The following is an 18894-nucleotide window of genomic DNA, read 5'->3' as shown; positions in this document are numbered from 1 at the left end:
AAGCACTTGTAGTGAGAGTTGGTATTTCTCAGGTGTCAACACTTGAATTCCAAATCATAATTTTTCCCACAATTCTACATAATTTGGAGGTTTTGAAAATCTCCAATTGTGACAGCTGAGTCAGCTGTAGTGGAAATGGTTGGAGAAGGCAACAAACTGCACCAGGGGCTGGGTGTCCAGAGCCTGGCTGTACACGAGGGCTCCTCTCTACTTGGGTGGCTTCAGGCAAGTCTGTTCCCTCTCTATGCCTCAATTTACCTCCACCTATAAAATGATCAGGTCCATTCCAGCCTTACAATTCAGTAACCATATGCATATTACATAATGTTTTTGATTAGGGCATATGTATGAGTTTGGACAAAAGAGTATGCAGTAAAAAAAAATTTGCTCCCACTGTAGTCCCTCACCCTACTTCTCCCCAGGACACACTCAGTGAGTTTTTATGTCTCCTTTCAGAAAGTCTATGCATATAAAAGCATATAGAGATGTAAGTCCCTCCCCATCCTACTTGCTCTTTTTTTTTTTTTTTTTTTTTTAAATATCGTATGAGCCCCCTATTTTAGCAGTGTGGCATAGTGATTAAGGGTGCAGGCTCTGGGGTTAGCCATTTCCTAGCTGCATGATCTTGGCAGGTTGCAGAACATCTCTGGTGTTCAGTTTCCTCGTCTTTAAAAAGGAGATGTAACACAAGGTGGTTGTGAGGCTTAACAGAATTCATGGAAGTGCATAGAACCATGTCTGGCACCTGTGTTCACTGCCCCTGTCATATTCTGGGCAGTCCTTCCATGTCTCTGCATGTAGAGCTGCTTTAGTGTTGCATGGGATGACTGGTCACTTATGTGATATATAAAAACAGTGTAGCCAGCTGAATTAGTCCATTCTTATGCTGCTGTGAAGAAAGGCCCAAGACTGAGCAATTTATAAAGAAAAGCCGTTTAATTGAGTCACAGTTCCACATGGCTGGGAAAGCCTCAGGAAACTTAGAATCGTGGCAAAAGACACCTCTTCACAGGACAGCAGGAAAGACAGGAGCAAGCAGTGGAAATGCCAGACACTCATAAAACCATCCAATTTCATGAGAACTCATTCACTGTCGTGGGAACAGCACGGGGGAAGCCACCCACCATGATCCAGTTACCTCCACCTGGTCTCACCCTTGACACATGGGGATTATGGGGATTACAATTGGAGGTGAGATTTGGGTGGGGGGCACAGAGCCAAACCATATCATCACCCTTCTACAAGTGGACTTTCAGATTGTTCTAGCGTTCATTCTGACAAACAGTAACTGTCATTGTTTGTGGATCTCTGTCCTCATATGCAAGTAAATGTATAGGATAAAGTCCTCAAAGTGAACTTACTGAGGTAGAGTGAGTATATTTTTAGCTTTGGCTATTAGTCACTTTTAGGGCATTTTAACTACATTAATCTCAAAAACCACCTCATCTTTTTAACATTTAATACTGAGGTTTAAAAAAATGAATATTCATTAGACCAATTTGTATCTAGTCTGTATGCACTAGTTACTATTCTCAGTAGTGAAGATGTGGCAGAGAACAAAGTCCCTGCCTTCCCTCGGTGTTCAGGGAGGAGGTGCAGATTCATTACAGAAGGCAGGAGTGAGAAGCTGCTATGACAAAAATAAAGTGGCGTGATGGCAGAGCCAGTATTATTTTACATAGGCAGTGAGGTGAGGTTACTCTCATGATACTGGAGCAGAGCCCCAGCAGAGTAAGGTATTTGGCCATTCAAGTGACTGGGGGCAGAGAGCTCCTGGCAGAGGAATGGCAAGTAGGCCTGAGGTGGGAGCATGCCTGGCCCCTCTTAAGAGAACGTGATAGGACTTGCCTGTGGACTCCCTAACATTTTTGTAACATGGATACTTTTGGCAGTGAGGAAAGCCTGGGGACCCTTACTCGAGATAAAGATTCCAAATGCATAAAATAAATACCTAAAATTCAAAGGAAACTATGCCTAATTTCGTCCCTCAGGTTAAGATCCATCAGATGTACACTAAGAATCATAGGATAACTTTCAGGGGATCTCTAAGAAGCCAGTTTTTGCCAAACTTTTGGATAAATAATGATCTCACCAGGGATTTTTTCAAACACAAACCATCAACAAACCTCACCCTATCCCCATGTGAAAACTACCCTCCTAGATCATAAATATAGGCTTGCTCCTTACCACCTGGCAAAAGCCCAAGGTGATTTTAGTAGAGTGCCTCTTTCTCTTGTTGAGGAATAAATATTTAAACTGCAAATTGAGTGATTAATGTTCTGGTAAGGGAAGCCAGAGAAAGGAGTTGGTTCGTTTGAGAAGCTACTATTAGAAAAATTTGCTGGCCTTCTATTGAAATTTTAGGCTGTTCAAACATTAGAATAAGAGACTAAACATAGGTAAACGTGGGGTGATGATTTTACATAAGTCTTTCTGGATGCTCAGTTCTACAGGTTCTTAAATGTCTCCCAGCTGACTCTGACCTAACAGGTTTTCTGCTGCTCAGAGCAAAGCTGAGCGAGTGTCCAATACGTGGAAATTTATGGGTTTGTAGGACAATATAAAATTATAACAGTCTTTTTGGAGCTGACAGAATTGCTTGCTAACTTTTATTTCCCCCAAACTGAGATATGAAAATAATCTACCACTTAGTAGATTCCATTTCATAGAAGAAAGGGCATTTTTTTTAAATTATACTTTAAGTTCTAGGGTACATGTGCACAATGTGCAGGTGTGTTACATAGGTATACATGTGCCATGTTGGTTTGCTGCACCCATTAACTCATCATTTACATTAGATATTTCTCCTAATGCTATCCCTCCCCCAGCCCCACACCCCCCGACAGGCCCTGGTATGTGATGTTCCCCGCCCTGTGTCCAAGTGTCCTCATTATTCAATTCACACCTATGAGTGAGAACATGCGGTGTTTGGTTTTCTGTCCTTGTGATAGTTTGCTGAGAATGATGGTTTTCAGCTTCATCCATGTCCCTACAAAGGCCATCTGACAAAGGGCTAATATCCAGAATCTGCAAAGAACTTAAATTTACAAGAAAAAATCAACCCCATCAAAAAGCGGGCAAAGGATATGAACAGACACTTCTCAAATGAACACATTTATGCAGCCAACAGACACATGAAAAAATGCTCATCATCACTGGTCATCAGAGAAATGCAAATCAAAACCACAATGAGACACCATCTCACACCAGTTAGAATGGCGATCATTAAAAAGTCAGGAAACAACAGGTGCTGGAGAGGATGTGGAAAAATAGGAATGCTTTTATACTGTTGATGAGAGTGTAAACTAGTTCAACCATTGTGGAAGACAGTGTGGCAATTCCTCAAGGATCTAGAACTAGAAATACCATTTGACCCAGCGATCCCATTACTGGGTATATATGCAAAGGATTATAAATCATGCTACTATAAAGACACATGCACACATATGTTTATTGCAGCACTATTCACAATAGCAGACTTGGAACCAACCCAAATGTCCATCAGTGATAGACTGGATTAAGAAAATATGGCACATATACACCATGGAATACTATGCAGCCATAAGAAAGGGCATTTTAATACCAAAACATTAGGAAGAGACATGATTTCAGACAATAGGCTTTATGAAAAACTTGGGCACAGTTGCTATGATTTGAATGCGTTAACATCTCACAAGCAACTGTGCCGACCTTAAGCACCTGCCCTGTTGTCCTGTTGGGTGGGAACCTTGAAGGGAAAAGGCAGAAGTTCTTTGCCAAGTGGGTGGGCTATATAGGACCAGGAAGTGATGGCTTGTCTCTGGAGTGCTATACTACTATCTAAGGCCAGTTGTTTAATCAGGAACTCTCCAGTCTTAGTCTCATTTTCTTTCTTTCTTTCTTTTTTTTTTTTTTTTTTTTTTTTTTTTTGTATTTTTGGTAGCAGTGGGGTTTTGCTGTGTTGCCCAGGCTGGCATCCTCCTGCCTTGGCCCCCCAAAGTGTTGGGATTACAGGCATGAGCCACCACTCCCAGACCCAGTCTTATTTTCCAAATAAGGAATCTAAGGCTTAGGGAAAGGGAGCAGTTTTCCCAAGGTCATGCTGTTAGGGGAGCCAGGACCCAAATACAGAACTTCAGAGTTCAAACTTCAGAGTACTATCACTTTTATATCCTGTGACCATTTTTAACAGTTGGAAAATTTACATTATTTTTTCCTTATTTCTCTTTTGCATGCCCCACAAACTTTCATCTTAATGTCACACATTTCTATTCTATTTTTTAGTTCTGCAACAAAAATAATGTATATAAATTTCAATTTTGAAAAAGTCTTTTTTGACTTTTATAAAAGCGTTAAATAGTAGATTCTACAAGCTTGGATAGTTAGCACATTTATTAATAGTATACAATTGATCAAACTGACAAATGCATTACAAATTCTAATAACTGTTAAGGAAAAGGTAAAATTTTATTGGAAAAGCATCTTTTAATGGGCTGGGTGGATTTTTTTTTCCCCCTAACTAGTTCAAGTATCCTCAGATGAATATTACTTATTGTTGAAATGAAACAGGGCTCAGCATCCTATTTTTATGTATTTCTAGGTATGAATGTCTGGAAAATCTTGTTCACTAAAAAAAATTGAAATGGAAAGGGTTTTGTGATAGCAACATCATTCAGTCCTCTGAACTCTTTGATATATGCCAGCAATACATAGTGTAATCTCATCAATTTGTTTTAATAAACGTTTTATTTTAGAATAGTGTTAGATTTACATAGCGTTACAAAGATAGTACAGAGAGTTCTTGAATATTCCTCACCCAGTTTCCGCACTGTTAACATCTCACATAACCGTGGTACACATGGTCACAACGAGGAAATCAACACTGGTCCATTACTGTTAACTTCACCAGTCTATTTTCTGAAGATCTATCAGCTATTAACTCAAGTAGGTATTGCTTCAGTTTTGTTGAAAGCACAGGATTAAGAAAGTCTGTTACGCAGCCTTTCCTGTTCTTGGCTGCTGAAAAGTATATCAAAAATGGCTTCACTAAGATTTACCATATAATTGTTGATTATACCTGTTTCTCTTTCACTCATCAAATGTTAAACACTCAATAGGAAAATCAAAATAGTGATAATTTGTAATGTATATTTGCCAGTACTATATTTCTTGATAAAATGCTTTTTATTTATAGCATAACCTTGGAACTTCAGATTTAGCTCACTAAATTTAGGAAAAATGTTTGCCATATAACCTAATTGCTAAAGCAGCCCTTATTGTTAAAAGCCATTAGCAAAATTAGACCTTACTTTTCATTGTAAGTAAAAAATGTTAATATGCTCATGTTAATGTATTTGAATCCTAAATAGGCAAATGGATAGGACACAGGCCTTGCCCAGAGTTTATTCAGATTTATCCTTCAGGAAGGCATGGCCATCTGTAATATTTCTCACCCCTTCTTTCTGGATTTCCTCCTACTAGACCCTCCCTCAGGAGTGAAGTACTTTTTATTAATAATTTGGGGAAGGGAAAGGTGAGGTGTCTAAATGAAAACCAATGTTGTTCTCACTATCCTTACTCTACAATTTATTTGAATGCAGAAAATCTCCAAATTAGCCAAAGTATCCATTTCTAATACAGGCTTTGTCCTTAATAGAAATATGCCAAAAACATGCATCCCTACTCCCACAGTGGTGTGCCATATTAATATTTACTCTGGGAAGTGGGAGGAAGGTAGTTATGAAAGGAACTCTGGCGTGGAACCTTGACCACAGGTGTAGATCCTTCTTAGGGCAGATCAGTTGTAGGAAAATGTTAGGAAGTAGAGGATCCGAAAGTTGGTTTCTTAAACTCTCCATGTCATGTACCTCTCTCAGAAGATCCTTGGGAACTCCAGGGCATACATATTTCAGTCTTAATAATGCTGAGGAAGAAGCTGAAGACCAAGCCAAGAACCATGGGTCAAGGGGTCCCCAGGGAGACAGATGGTTCACCACAGCCACCACATGCTTCCTTCTCTAACACTGGCTTTAATGAAGGAGGGTGGAAGCGAGTCTGACCTTCTGGAGTCAGGAAGGTTAGAGGGTTATAGTCCTTAGTCTGCTTTTTGAGAATTAGTGACCTAGAACAGTTTTTCTTCTTAAGCTTGAATAGTATTACAGACATCTAGAAAGGAAAGACACTTAAAGATCCTTAATTAAGAGACATTTACTTGGTCTGAATTTATGAAAATGGTTCTATTCTAAATGATCACTGTAAAGTGAAGTTTTACCTTTAAGTGACTGGTTTTTTTTAAGATCATAAAGTGATTAAAATATAACTTAACACACGCCATAGAACTCTTGTACCTCAAAATGAGTCTGAGCTCCCCCTTGGAGAAATGCTGAGAACTGGTTGTGGTTTAGTTTCCTGTTTCCCCTTGGGTGTTATGGGTGAGGCTTGGGAGCTGCTTCTCTGTTAGGATGCCTGTGTCCATGTGGCCCACATTCTGACCCTTCCGTCTGTGCAAGAAGAAGCAGGGTGAAGTCAGTAAGGCAGCCAGCGCCGACAGCACGACCGAGGGCACACCTGCCGACGGCTTCACAGTCCTCTCCACCAAGAGCCTCTTCCTTGGCCAGAAGGTAGGCAGATGCGCGGCCTCAGTCTACTCGAGGGCCCCAAGGGACAGATGGGCACAGGCCACCTCCACTGGAAGGCTGGGGGGGTCCCGGGGGCCACTCCCAGCCTCGTGGGTAGACAGAGTGGGCTGTGAGCTTTGGGAGTGGCCTCAGGGAGGGCTAAGTGCTGGGGAGGCCACAATGCTGAGGGAGGACCCTGGCAGCTGGGGAAGGGAGACAGTAGTAAAAAAGAAGAGGGCAGGAGGCTCCTGTGGGAGATGGGGACCCTTGGTTAGTCTGGAGGAGGAGCTGCTTCTGTGGGATAAACTGGTCATCAGATAGCACCAGCCAGGGAACTAGGCAGAAGTCAAGCCTTGGTGGTGGAAGGTGAACAACCTAGCCGGCAGCCTGCTTGTCCTGGGGGGCACTAACGGTAGAGCCTCAGGTCTGATTCAGGGCTCTACAGGGGATTGTTTTCAGACTGTACTGATGGGTGCACTGGGTTTCTTCACTGAACCACCAGATGACTCTTCCAGCTAATCGTTTGTTTGTTTTAACCATGGGCAATATATTTTCAGCCGCCCCAGTGATGCAACTTTGCCAGGACGCCATGGTTTTGTAAAAGACAATTCACTTTTATTGAAAATAAAAATGATGCAAAGGCTTTTAAGACCTGAGAATGAGAGTTAACTAATATTTCTTTATTGACACCAAAAAAGGGGTGGGAAGAAAGAATTAAACCCTTCTTAATTTTTTAATCCTATACTTAAAAAATTAAAGGAATGAATTTGACCTTCCAAGTTAATCTGTGTTTAGTTTGAATGTGGTAACAAACTTGGATCTGAAGCTGCATCATTTTTAAACCCTCACTGTCAATTTCTTTTGCATCACAGTGACACGGTTCCCTCGCTCACGTCATTGCAAGTTCTCCTCCTACCCCTTTCCCTCGTTCTGTCACTAATTGCACTCTCTCTCATGATGCAATTCCTGTGGTGGACTCTGTTCCAGAAAATAACCATTACTGTTTACATTTTTAACCATTCTTTGTATTTTGTATGCATTTTTCAAAAGAAAAAGTAGCACTAGTTGTCATCTTAAGGTCTGGGGATTTGAAAGTTTTTGTTTAAAATACTTTTTGTTCCTTTAAAAATTTCGACTCAGCAGTGAAGACAACTGCCTGGGTCTACTTTCACCCCTGTAACTTATTCCTTGGGTAATGTATTGAAAGTTAACGTGACCCATCCACATTACTTCCGTTTGAAATACAGGGCAGTTCAGCCCCTGGGGTCACCTTCTCCCTCTTTTCCCCACTCTGCCCTTAGGCACTCCCACCCTGGCCTCTCCCCTCCCTGTGTTCTTGCTACCTCCTGCCAGCCACTCCAAAGGCAGCCTCAGATCAGAATTCCTCATACCTCCCTTGCTGGATGAACTAAAATATTTCCAAAGTAGCAGCAAATATGGCTGTAAAAATGTCCATGCAAAATGCAGATGCCCTTCTTGTTGCTGTGATCTTCTGAAAGAAATGGGATCACAGCCTCCTCTGGGCTCTGTTTGTGAGCCCTGGAGGGGAGGGGGCAAAGGCCACAGACATCTTGCTAGCTTCTCCCAAGAGCCAGGAACATGTCAGCTCTCAGCAACTCAACTCTTCCTTTTCAGATACACCTGCTCTCAGGGCCAGGCATCACACGAATAAAAATAAAGTACAGCAGAGTAAAATTTTGGCTAATAATGACTGTTCCCTACTCAGAGTTGGTAGGGTGAGGATATAAAAAGCCATAGAAAAGTATCGATAGTCTATAATAAATTACAAACATATCATTTGATGTTATTTTAAAAAATGGAGAATGAAAGCAGTGAGCTTAGCTTAACAGTGAAATTAATGTGCTTATCTTAACTTGTGGAAGGAAAATTTGAAAGGAATGGTTAAGCTGCAACCCAGTATAAAATGGTCAGCCATAAGAGGGGCTGAATGTAGACCCAGACAGACCACCTAGCCTTCTTTCCCATATCACCGCCTTTTCAGTGGTGAAAACAAAACACCAGGCTACCAAGAAACTGCCCGTCCTGTTTAATGTGCTTGCGACTTTATGACCCAAGATTCACATATCCAGGAAGAGGTGCCCAAAAATCTAGTGCTGCAGACACTGTTTAGCAGAATAAACTCCATGTTTACAAAATAAAGCAGCATCTTAAGTCAGCCTAAGCACCAGTGTTAGAAACTAGGGTTCCAACTGCCCTTTCTGGAATCCTACACCCCTGCAGCATGAGATGGAGTGAGCGTTGATACATTAGAGCATTATTTTGAAGCATTACTTTCTGGCTTTTTATTGGCTATTACTGTCAGATGAAAATCATGGCATATAGTGTAAAAAAGGCAAATCATGAAACTAACACAGTTTTTACAAAAGCACATTTAAAATGTTATAGACATTAATTTTGACTTGGATTTTAGGAAATGTTTCAAAAGGGGTACTTTAGAATGGTGACTATATGGTACCCTGTGTCCTATGAATCTCATTTTTCTATCTGTGACATTGAAACCAGTGCTTGAAGATTGCAAGCAAGCTGGGGTGGAGAAAGGTGATATTGTGCATGCTACAGCCCTGTAAGGCATGGTTGCTCAGCTACTCAGGAAGCATGGCCCAGGCTTAGGAGCCTGACCATTGATGTTAATGATGTATTTCACATACTGAAGTCTCAGGAGTCATCATAGCCATTACTCCCTGATTTTGCCCAGTATTCACACATATTGTTGAATTGTTTTAAAAAAGAAATCAGTGCTGTGAATCTGAGTCAACTAAATGCTTTTGCTTTGTGTTCAGCCAAGATTTGCAGCCTTTTTTCAGAGGTTTTAAAATTTTCAGAAAAAACATTTCTAATGTGTCTAATGTGTCAGTGGTAGTAAATGATTTAAGTTTTCTTGGTAGAGTCAGTATTATTTGAAGGAGTTGGGAAGGCATTCTGAGGCTGTGATGAGTCTCCTTACCTCCCAAATGATCAAGATGGCAACCCCAGCTCGCAGTCCATTCAAGGCAGGCATAACGTACCATGGGTTTTCTCCCTTTGATCCACATACCCTTCTCCTGGGGGCTGGAAGAACTGTGAGGAGAAAGGGAGCTCTTGAAGTTGAAGCATCAGTGAGGGAGAAAAACCATTCACCCCTTTCCCCCACTATGGCTGAGGACTGGCTTCTGAGACAGTTTAGGAAACTGACAAAGCCATGAAGGAATGGCTCAGCTATCGGCCATCTGGACATCCAGCCGTATCTATCCATGTCCTTATCTTTGTGGGGCTCTTCCTAGCTGGACACACTAGATTCTGCTGCCAGGCCCAAGGCCTCTGGAGAAATCCAGGTTGGGCATGCATGCATGCATGCAGGGAGAGCCAGACAGCACAGCTGTGAAGGCAGGAGCCAGCCCTGGAGTGTGCCCCAGGGAAGACACAGCTCTCAGGAGGAGACTGGAAAGGGTCCTATGGAAGACATTGCCCTTCCCATTAAACTCGTTGAAGTGAACTTTGGGGACAGGAAAATAACTGCATTTTAGGTGGTCAGCCAGGCTTCCTTCCTTGTCTGTTATGAGAAAATGAGAGACACCAGAATCTGACAGTTACAGGCTAGATTTAACATACTACTCAGGCACTATTTTAACAGTCACTTTCATTAACTAAAATTGGGTTTCTAATCATATTTTTTTAAAAGAACCAAGAAGGAATGTACTATTTCCTGTAGCCAAGTAGGTCAGGTCAGGCAGTCTGCATGTCCATCCAGACACTCCTTCCCTGTCGTCATCGACAGACCGCCTCCTACCCTGCCCTAAATGGTGGGGGCCAGCCTCCCATCCAGGCGAGGACAGCTTGGCTCTGAGCTGCCTCAGATACAAGCCAGGCCCAGGGCTCAATTTCTGAGCTCTGACATTTCCATTAACCATGCCTTAAAGGAAAGCAGGCAGGGGCAGTCATTTTATCTGAGTTATATCTGAGGATGTTTGATGTTCAGTTGTAACTCTACATGCCCAGGGGAACCCCAGCACTGGCTTAGGCACTGTGCATCACTCAGGGTTAGGGGGCCACACCCACTCTTGCCTTCAAAGAGATTATACTCTGATGAGCATATACCATGAGTAAAGAACAAGGGTTTCCACGGACATCCTCACCACAGGGAAGACTCGGGTACTGCTTGTATCAGAAGCTGGCCCAGCAGAGCCAGTGAGGTTAGGATCATCGGATCCCAGTGCTGGAAGGGATCTTGAAGGTCCCTTGGCTACGACCCTGTCTGCCAACTGCGCAGCCACGCAGGACCCCCTCCTGCTCTATAACTGGCAGTGCCCTATGGTTACTTTCCTCAGTGGCTAACCGTCTTCATAGCTGCTTTAAATTCCTCATGCTGTGGTTTAAAACTTAGTTTTCCATCTTTCCTGACGATGGTACAAAGAAGCAGTCACCTTATTCAAATTCTGAAACTATTAATGATCCTTATTCCTCCCAGAAAATAAGACTAATTTTGGGAATTTTTACAGTTCCCAGAAATCTGATTTCCTAACCCACAAGGACCACTTCTCTGCCATGTACTTCAGATGGACACACACCCCTCTGGCTGATAAACCCCACTGGATCTGACCCTGGCTGGTGGGAGGGGACCCTGGGGCCTCCTAGGACTGGACCTCTGTCTTGGCTTTATCTCGCTTATTCATTTGTGACTGGACAGTGGGAGCCTGTCAAGACACATGTGTACCTGGTCCATCTGCACGCTATGCTCATGGGCTTTCTTCTGTATAGTGGAGCTACTGTCTTCGTTCATGATCATCTCACTGTTGGCTTCTGCCCACTGGCCCACCTGCCAAGCTGATTACCCATTTGTCCTTCCAAAGTACTTGAATTAATTTGTCTTCTCCCCTTCCCATTCTCTTCCCCTGATGCACACATCCCAAGCACACACTTTCTAGTCAAGATTGTTTAAAAATACATATTTGTACACATTTTATAGCAACAAAACTTTTGTGGCTCAGCCGCATACCCTGAGGACTTCTGCTGAGCCCCAGTGCATAGCAGAGCATAGTTGGAAAATCACAACTCTAGCCTCATCCACAGATGTGAAGAGTGAAACAGCACTTGGTTGGCAGGAAATCCTCAATGCTGAGTAGTAGTGGCTCCCTGAGGTACTGTAGTCTGCACTTCCAAGAGTGGGGATGCCTGTGGTCAGAAGGGAAGGTAGTGAGTCCAAAGGAAGCTGGGAATTCTCCATGAGCTTGAGTTCTGTTCACAACTGCTCCCTTCCTTCAGCAAATCCAAGTTTCCCCCAGAGAATCCCATTCCCCTAGACAGAGCAGGTGGTTCTCCCCAGAAGAGAGTCAGATACAGGCCACTGAGGGGGTCTTCCTGGCTAGCTGAAGCAGAGCCCGCCAAAATAGCTACTTTTCCAATGAAGCTTTTCTGAATATAACACCAGAAGCATCTATACAATTGGAAAAAATTGTGTGAATTTTAAGGATTGAACATGTATTGTTTTAAACATAGGAATTTATAGATGCCTTAAAAGCATACACATCCACATTACACTGAGTAGATCGAGTCTTTTTCTCCTTTGCCTGCCTTCCTCACCAACCTCCTGCCTCTTCACACTGTGTGGCGTGTGTTTTGGTGGTGTGTGGTGGGGAGTATTGGCTTGAGTTTTTATAAATAGCATTTGCTTGGAGCCAAATGCAGAACTAAATAATAGAGTAAAATCCTTTGCCTTGTTCTAAATCCTGAGAGTTCACTTGCCTTACCCTAAGGCCCCCCACTCTGTGCCCGCCCACACCCCTCCTCCCCGGTGGCAGCAGTCAGGCCGCAGCCCCCAGGCTGTCTCTTTTCTGTGCCTCTGTCCTGGTGCCAGGGCTCTGAGCTGCTGAGAGCTTCGCTTTGTGAGATCACCCCCATGGCTTCCTTCAGCTTCAAGGGTGTGGGTGGCCTCTAAATCACTCTATAGTGCGAGGAGCAATAACCCAGAAAGTCCATATGACTAATACTTGGTCCTCTTCTCTGAGTCTTTAACCAAAAATGAAGTCCACTGCCCTGGCCAGAATTCTTCCTTGGCTGTTTGACAAAACTTAATTCCACAACTGTTTCCTCCCAGAGGATGACTCTTAGTGTAAGCACATCCCTCTTTGAGAATCTGACTGTTTCTGGGACTCAAAAATGGGGGTTTATATTTCCGATGCTTCTGGAGTGCCAGGTTGTTTGGTTTTGTTTTCAACAAAATGTTTGGCCCTAGAAATGCAGCAACTTGCCCTGTTGCCAGGAGCTTCCTTGCCAAGTGTCTTGTGCACAGCCCTCTCCTGGGTGAGCTCCTGGACAAAGCTCCATGCCCTGGTAAACCCTGCAGACTGCAGCCACTATTCTGGCCTAGGTCATAGTCTTGAGCACCAGCTCTGCTAGGGCTACTCAGGCATTGCACTTGTCTGCAGGTGTTAGGAATTTATGTTACGGAAGAGTGAGCAATGTCGTTGTGAGAGCATGTGCAAGAGCAAGCTTTCCTGCAGGTGCTTGTACCTAAAGAAAAGCAAGGGGAATAGCAGGACCCGGGACAGCAGTCCTAGGCCCATTAATTCCCCTTGCCCCTCTGACAGAATTTCGAACTCAGGATTCTTCGAATACTCAGATGCCAGGGTTGCCATTGTAACAGAGTAACAGTGGCTGGGGGACACCCATTCAGTGGCTCTTCAGAAAGAACAAATTCACTGGGTGGATATAACACTTAAGGAAAATGCTCAATAAGCCACCCATTGAGTCTCAGAGCAACCTGACCAACAAGGTGAAAACCATTTAAAAGACACATTGTCTTGCTGGAGAACCTTCCTCCCCTGGGTTTCACCAGGGAACTTCAGCATTACATGACTAATGGGCACGTAAATTAGATGTTACTAAGCAACAGACTATTCTCACTTCTTGCCACCCTGAGCAGGGCAGGGAGGCCAGCCAGCAGTCACAGTGATGGGGACAGCCTTAAAGGCCCATAGTCACTTGGAAGACAATGGCAGAGCCCTTAGAGGTTTGCCCAAGCCAGGTAGGATGTTAGCACCAGCCTAGCACTCAAGGATGAGGACAGTCACATCCACCAGCCCCCAACCCTCAGCAATGAGTACTCATTCTAGGTCCTGATAGCTGCCTTACTTTGGCCCCCAGATCACAAGTCCCTTTAAAGGAAAGCTGATCTCCTCGTCCACTGTAGCTTGTGCTTTCTTTTGTCCAAGGTGCCACCCACAGGCTCTGAACATTCATCCTAGTTTGCTTGCTCCCGCATCCCGAGCAGCATTTGAGTCTTATGTTTGAAATGGGTTCATTTGAGCCAGCAACTCCCTGCTTCCCTTTTGTGCCTCGTGCACTTGGAGTGTCCACTGTCCTTTACCTGTATCCCAAGGCTCCTTCTCTGAGACTTCCCAGCTCTCCTGTTATTTCCCACCTCATGCTTTTCTTTGCAGCTGAACCTTATTCACAGTGAAATCAGTAATTTAGCCGGCTTTGAGGTGGAGGCCATAATCAATCCTACCAATGCTGACATTGACCTTAAAGATGACCTAGGTAATTGGGGACGGGGTTCGGCACCACCAGCTGTCAGATGAAAAGTTATGGAACCCAGAATTTAGGCATTTCATCTTCCCAGACTTTACAGTGGTCAAGCCAAATTTCCAAATCCAAGATTGATATTTGAGTGTAGACACTGAATATCAACTTACTCCAGGCCATTCCAAGTGTAAACGGTCTGTTTCATTAAGTGTGATTGGCTACTCTCTCCTCAATTGCAAATATATTGCCATCTGAATTCTCTTCCATAATGATCAAACTGACTGCTGGTTACTTGGGGGGGGATTTTTAAACGTGTTGGTTTTTGTTTGTTTTTTTTTGTTTTTACTTTAGAACTGAAAAATCTCAGGTAACTACAAAATGATAGTTTCTCCATTTAAACCGTAATTAGAAATGACAAAGCTTGAAAGAGAAGACAAGCCACATCAGTATGCTATTAAGCTGTCTTTAGTCCACAATTTACTACCATCACTTCAACTTTTTTTTAGAACTGAAAACAGTATATGACTGAATGCCACCTTCATGACTTATTTGGCTAGAGGATGGTATTAAACAGAAGGGCAATATCTCCAAGTGAGTTCTTATGGAGGAAAACTGCCCCAGAGCCATGGTGTCTCCCTGTTCAAGATGGCAGATGGTTCAGGGCAGGCTGAGAGGTGCCCCTCAAGTGTCCTGCCTCTATGGCTTTATCTTTGCATATGTGGCACTGTCAGCTCAATGGCACGACAGGGCTGCTCTGCTGCTCTTCGATGTAGAGGCTTGCCAGGGGAAATAGGCACACAGATGCAGCCTCCTTCCTAACCCTCAACTGCAATCTATTTTGTATCCCTTGAGCCCTCAGCTTTTGCTGTTTTTGTCAGATAGCAGACTTCCTTACTGGGAGATACACTCATTCCATGAGCCCAGGCCTGACCCACACAAACTGGGTGCAACAGTGGGCTGAAAACATGAGGACTGGACTCAAGAGTGTCCAGCTTGAACTTGTTTTCCAACTGCCTTACACAGATACTTAAAAAAAAAAAAGGCCACAAGCTAGAAAAAGCAAGGATTCTATCCAAAGCACATTTTATACTAAAATACAAAGGCCAGGTGCAGTGGCTCACACCTGTAACTCCAGCGTTTTGGGAGGCTGAGGCAGGAGGATTGAGTGAGGCCAGGAGTTGGAGACCAACCTGGGCAAGATAGTGAGACCTCATCTCTACAAAAAATAAAAAACTTAGCTGGGCTTGGTGACACGTGCCTGTAGTCTCAGCTACTCAGGAGGCTGAGGCAGGAGGATTGCTTGAGCCCAGGAGTTCGAAGCTGCAGTGAGCTATGATTGTGCCACCGCACTCCAGCCTAGGCAACAGCAAGATCCTGTTTAAAAAAAAAAAAAAAAAAAAAAAAAAAAAATTAAACCATAAAAATAAGATAGGCTAGAGTAAGAGATGGGCCTGGAAAAATATTGATAGAGATCGGCCCATATGTTGAGGGGAAAAAATAAAGGCAATCCTCTACATATATCAATACTGTTTTCTGGGTTTTCAAGAGAAATCCCTTGAAGTTAGACAAAATGGTAAATGTCACAAGAATAAAAATCAAAGCCTGCGAGTTGACTGCTGCAGACAGAATGGAGAAACTTGTTGTTTTGGTTGGCCTGATGGTCCACTTTTTTTTTTTTTTTAAACAGATGCCATGTTTTAGTAGCCTTCTCAGTGGGATGCCAGCTTTATAGGCTTTTGCGAAGTGAAACGGGGCATTCATTTTATTTCTTTTAACCTTTGGAAATGATCTCATGTGTGTGTTTCTCTTTTTTTGGACTTGTCATTCAAATGTTTAATTTAAACATGTCACATTTGATATTCCTCCTCCTCCTGTCCTCACCCCCATCCACATGTGCGCACACTGCGTGGACTGATTGCCCCTTGGGCTCATATGTTGGAATCGACCAGGTAGGCCAGCCCTGCCATTGGGGCGTTAGTAAATGTGCCTGTGCGTGGGTCTCGGTCCAACACAGTTGATATACATTTGTTTACCTGTTATAGTTGCAAGTTGTACAGGCTGACATTGCCTCGATCGACAGTGATGCTGTCGTTCACCCGACAAACACTGACTTCTACATCGGTGGTGAAGTAGGTAATGCCTAGCCGGGTGCTGCCGAGTGTGTGTGTGCATGGTCAGTCGGCCGCTGCAGACAGCTTGATCCTTTGACAGCTATGCAGGGCTGCATTCATTTCACACTTCCAGCTGTCCTGACCCTGTCTCCTGTCCCTGGGTTGTGAACCTGAGTAATAAAGCTAGCCGTCAGCCAGGATGTCATGCATCCTGGCTGATGCAGCTCACGAATGGACATTTCTGGTTTGAAAACTGGTTCAGCAGAATCATTTCTTCACCTGCCCCACAAGGCACAGCTTTGTTGGAGACTGGGTTCACAGATGATTTCAGCTGCAGGAACAATACAGTCACATGGACCTAGTGACATCCAAGACCACCTCCGTGCACTCTGAAGAGCAGACAGACACATATGCCTGTGCACAGGTCACCACCCCCACCCCCCTGACCCCCGCCAATCTGTCTCCATGTCAGAAGCACACTTGTTCCTGAAAATGGCCTTAAAGCCTCAGGTGCACAAGGAGGACCCTTTCCAAATGCTTGCCCACACTTAGGGTTCTCAGACTTCAGGTGCGTGAAAATCACCTCAGTCTGACATGGTATCCTTAGACCACTCATGAGAAACATCATCCTAGACCCAGAAAGCACCTTCCTTTCCCCTGGGAGCTGATAAGGCATTGTTGGTTGATTCCTGGTGTGCTAAATAGCTGAGGGTGGCCAAGACAGAGGGCACTTGAGATGCCATATCCTGAGGCTGCAGATTCCTGGCAGGAGTATCAAATAGTGTCCTGCTTTAAGAACACACTGAGGGGCCTGAGGAGGAGGCACCCATGTGTGATAGAAAAAAGCACAGCTTTGGAGCTAGGTGGAAGGAACTGGAATCCTACTGTCACCATTTACTGATCATGGGGCCTGGTCAAGTCACTTAACTCCTCAGTGCTTCAGGTTCCCTATCTATTAAGGAATGGTAATGATGGGAATTACATTAAATGTAAGCAAAGCACCTTGTTTTGTAAAGCCTGGCTCATGATTGGTGCCTGCTGTAAGGTATCACTCATGTGTAAATATAATTTTTATAGTAAATGTGCTGGTCCTGAGAGCAGCCCTGTGAGTGTGGATTCAAATACCAGCTTCCAAAGAGAATGGTTACATTTCCAGTCAGCAGACAGTGAAGTCATCTGGAAGGATGAGGAGATCAGGATTTTCACAAGGGTCCTGGATGCTAGATGTGCAGTAGCTCACAATCTCTGGCTGCCTGGCTCTGCTTGGCATCACTAACAAAGACTGCTGTTCAGTCTTCCCCAGCCACTGCAATTTGGACTAATCACTCTCCTGGGCATTTTGGATTTTGGACATGGATGGAAAGACAAACTGGTTGGAAAGTCAGAATTTGCCAAGTCTGCCAGGCCAAAATGAAATCGGGCTGTAAGCAGTTAAACTCCCCTTTCACAAGACTTTGGAGGAGTTAAAGAGCTCCAAAGTCAGGCAGCTTAAGGGAAAGATGCTTCCTTTTTAAACCAAATGAAAATTTGATAGAAGGGAAGTACTTATTTAGAGAAAAATAAATGAACAGCTAAGGGCTTGTCTTTGTCATAGCTGGGAGTAACTAAGGCCTGGGTTCATCCTGCCATTCAGGACATTTGGTGAATGGGAATTATGAAACTTTCTAGGCAAAAGTATCTTACGCAGGTCCAGGGAGAGGAGAAAGTTGGCCTGCCTGCTGCAGCCTGAGGAAGGCCGTGCCCAGCAGGATTAGCCATGCCAGGAGGCAGAGTTGCAGCTTTGAGATAGGGCTGAAGCCTTGGGGAAGTAACAGGCAGACCCAGCTGTGCCACCCAGAAGAGCCCAGTCCTTCCTGAATTGTGACTGGAATGGGTCGCTTTGGAATAAGGATGGTGCTAATGCTTTTCCTCTGACATGTTCGCCTACAACCCATTGATAGGCACAGGGTGGGGAATTATTAGCTTCCAAGCCACAGGAGCAATCTGGGCCCAGGACCCTGGCACACATCACTCACCGACACTGTCACACCTGCAGAAATCCTCAGCAGGTTCAGACACCCCAACTGGCCAAGGCAGAAAGACTGCCAGGTCAGAACCCAGTCTTCCAAAGCCCCTCAGGGCTTTTCTGCCCAGCGGACCAGTCCAAACCAGTACTGACCCCAGATATCTTTTACAATCCCAATGATAAACCAGATTCCTACATGGCCTCAATTGGTTCCAGCTCCCACTTTGATGTGTGAGAGGAGAAAAGAGGAAGCTAGTAATCACTCCATTTCTCATATTTGGTGTGAAGTCCTGAGACTGCTGGAAGAAGGAATCCGAGTGCAGGAATGCTTAGCCCCAGTGATTAACTTTTACCCATCAAAAGTTCTTTCTAACAGTGAAATAGACCACAGGCCTAGCCTGACATTTGTCCAAGCCTAAATTTTCGCTTAGGCTGTTTTGAACACTGATACTTATGCCTGCTTTCTAAGCATGAAATAATGTCCTTGTTCTCATGGGAGTAACACGTTTATGCTTGGGGGCAAATAAGCCAATTGCTTTATGATTAACCCTGAAGTTAAGCCTAAAAAGCAAGAGTCTTACAATAAGAGTGTTGACAATATGGTTGAAAATGGGCCTGTTTCTTGTTAAAAAGTACACGTGTGTCTACATGAACATGTGCA

The 18894-nt window shown here is 44.0% G+C and overlaps 1 protein-coding gene across 4 annotated transcripts in view; it reads left to right on the top strand.

The window, feature by feature from the left end:
- LOC129036475 (core histone macro-H2A.1) overlaps positions 1–18894 on the top strand; it is a 67260-nt gene that overhangs the window by 34571 nt on the left and 13795 nt on the right. Inside the window, exons 5-6 of one of the 4 annotated variants that reach the window (XM_054487681.2) lie at positions 6492–6599; positions 16160–16250. In XM_054487681.2, coding sequence (XP_054343656.1) covers positions 6492–6599; positions 16160–16250 — 199 coding nt within the window. Of the gene's footprint in view, positions 1–6488; positions 6600–14032; positions 14133–16159; positions 16251–18894 lie in introns of all 4 variants that reach the window. The other 3 variants (XM_054487680.2, XM_054487677.2, XM_054487679.2) reach the window with 3 other exon arrangements.

This window comes from Pongo pygmaeus, chromosome 4 (assembly GCF_028885625.2).
Source record: "Pongo pygmaeus isolate AG05252 chromosome 4, NHGRI_mPonPyg2-v2.0_pri, whole genome shotgun sequence".
Lineage (NCBI taxonomy): Eukaryota > Metazoa > Chordata > Mammalia > Primates > Hominidae > Pongo > Pongo pygmaeus.
The sequence above is the reverse complement of the archived record's forward strand: the minus strand, read 5'-3'. Positions and strand labels throughout refer to the sequence as shown.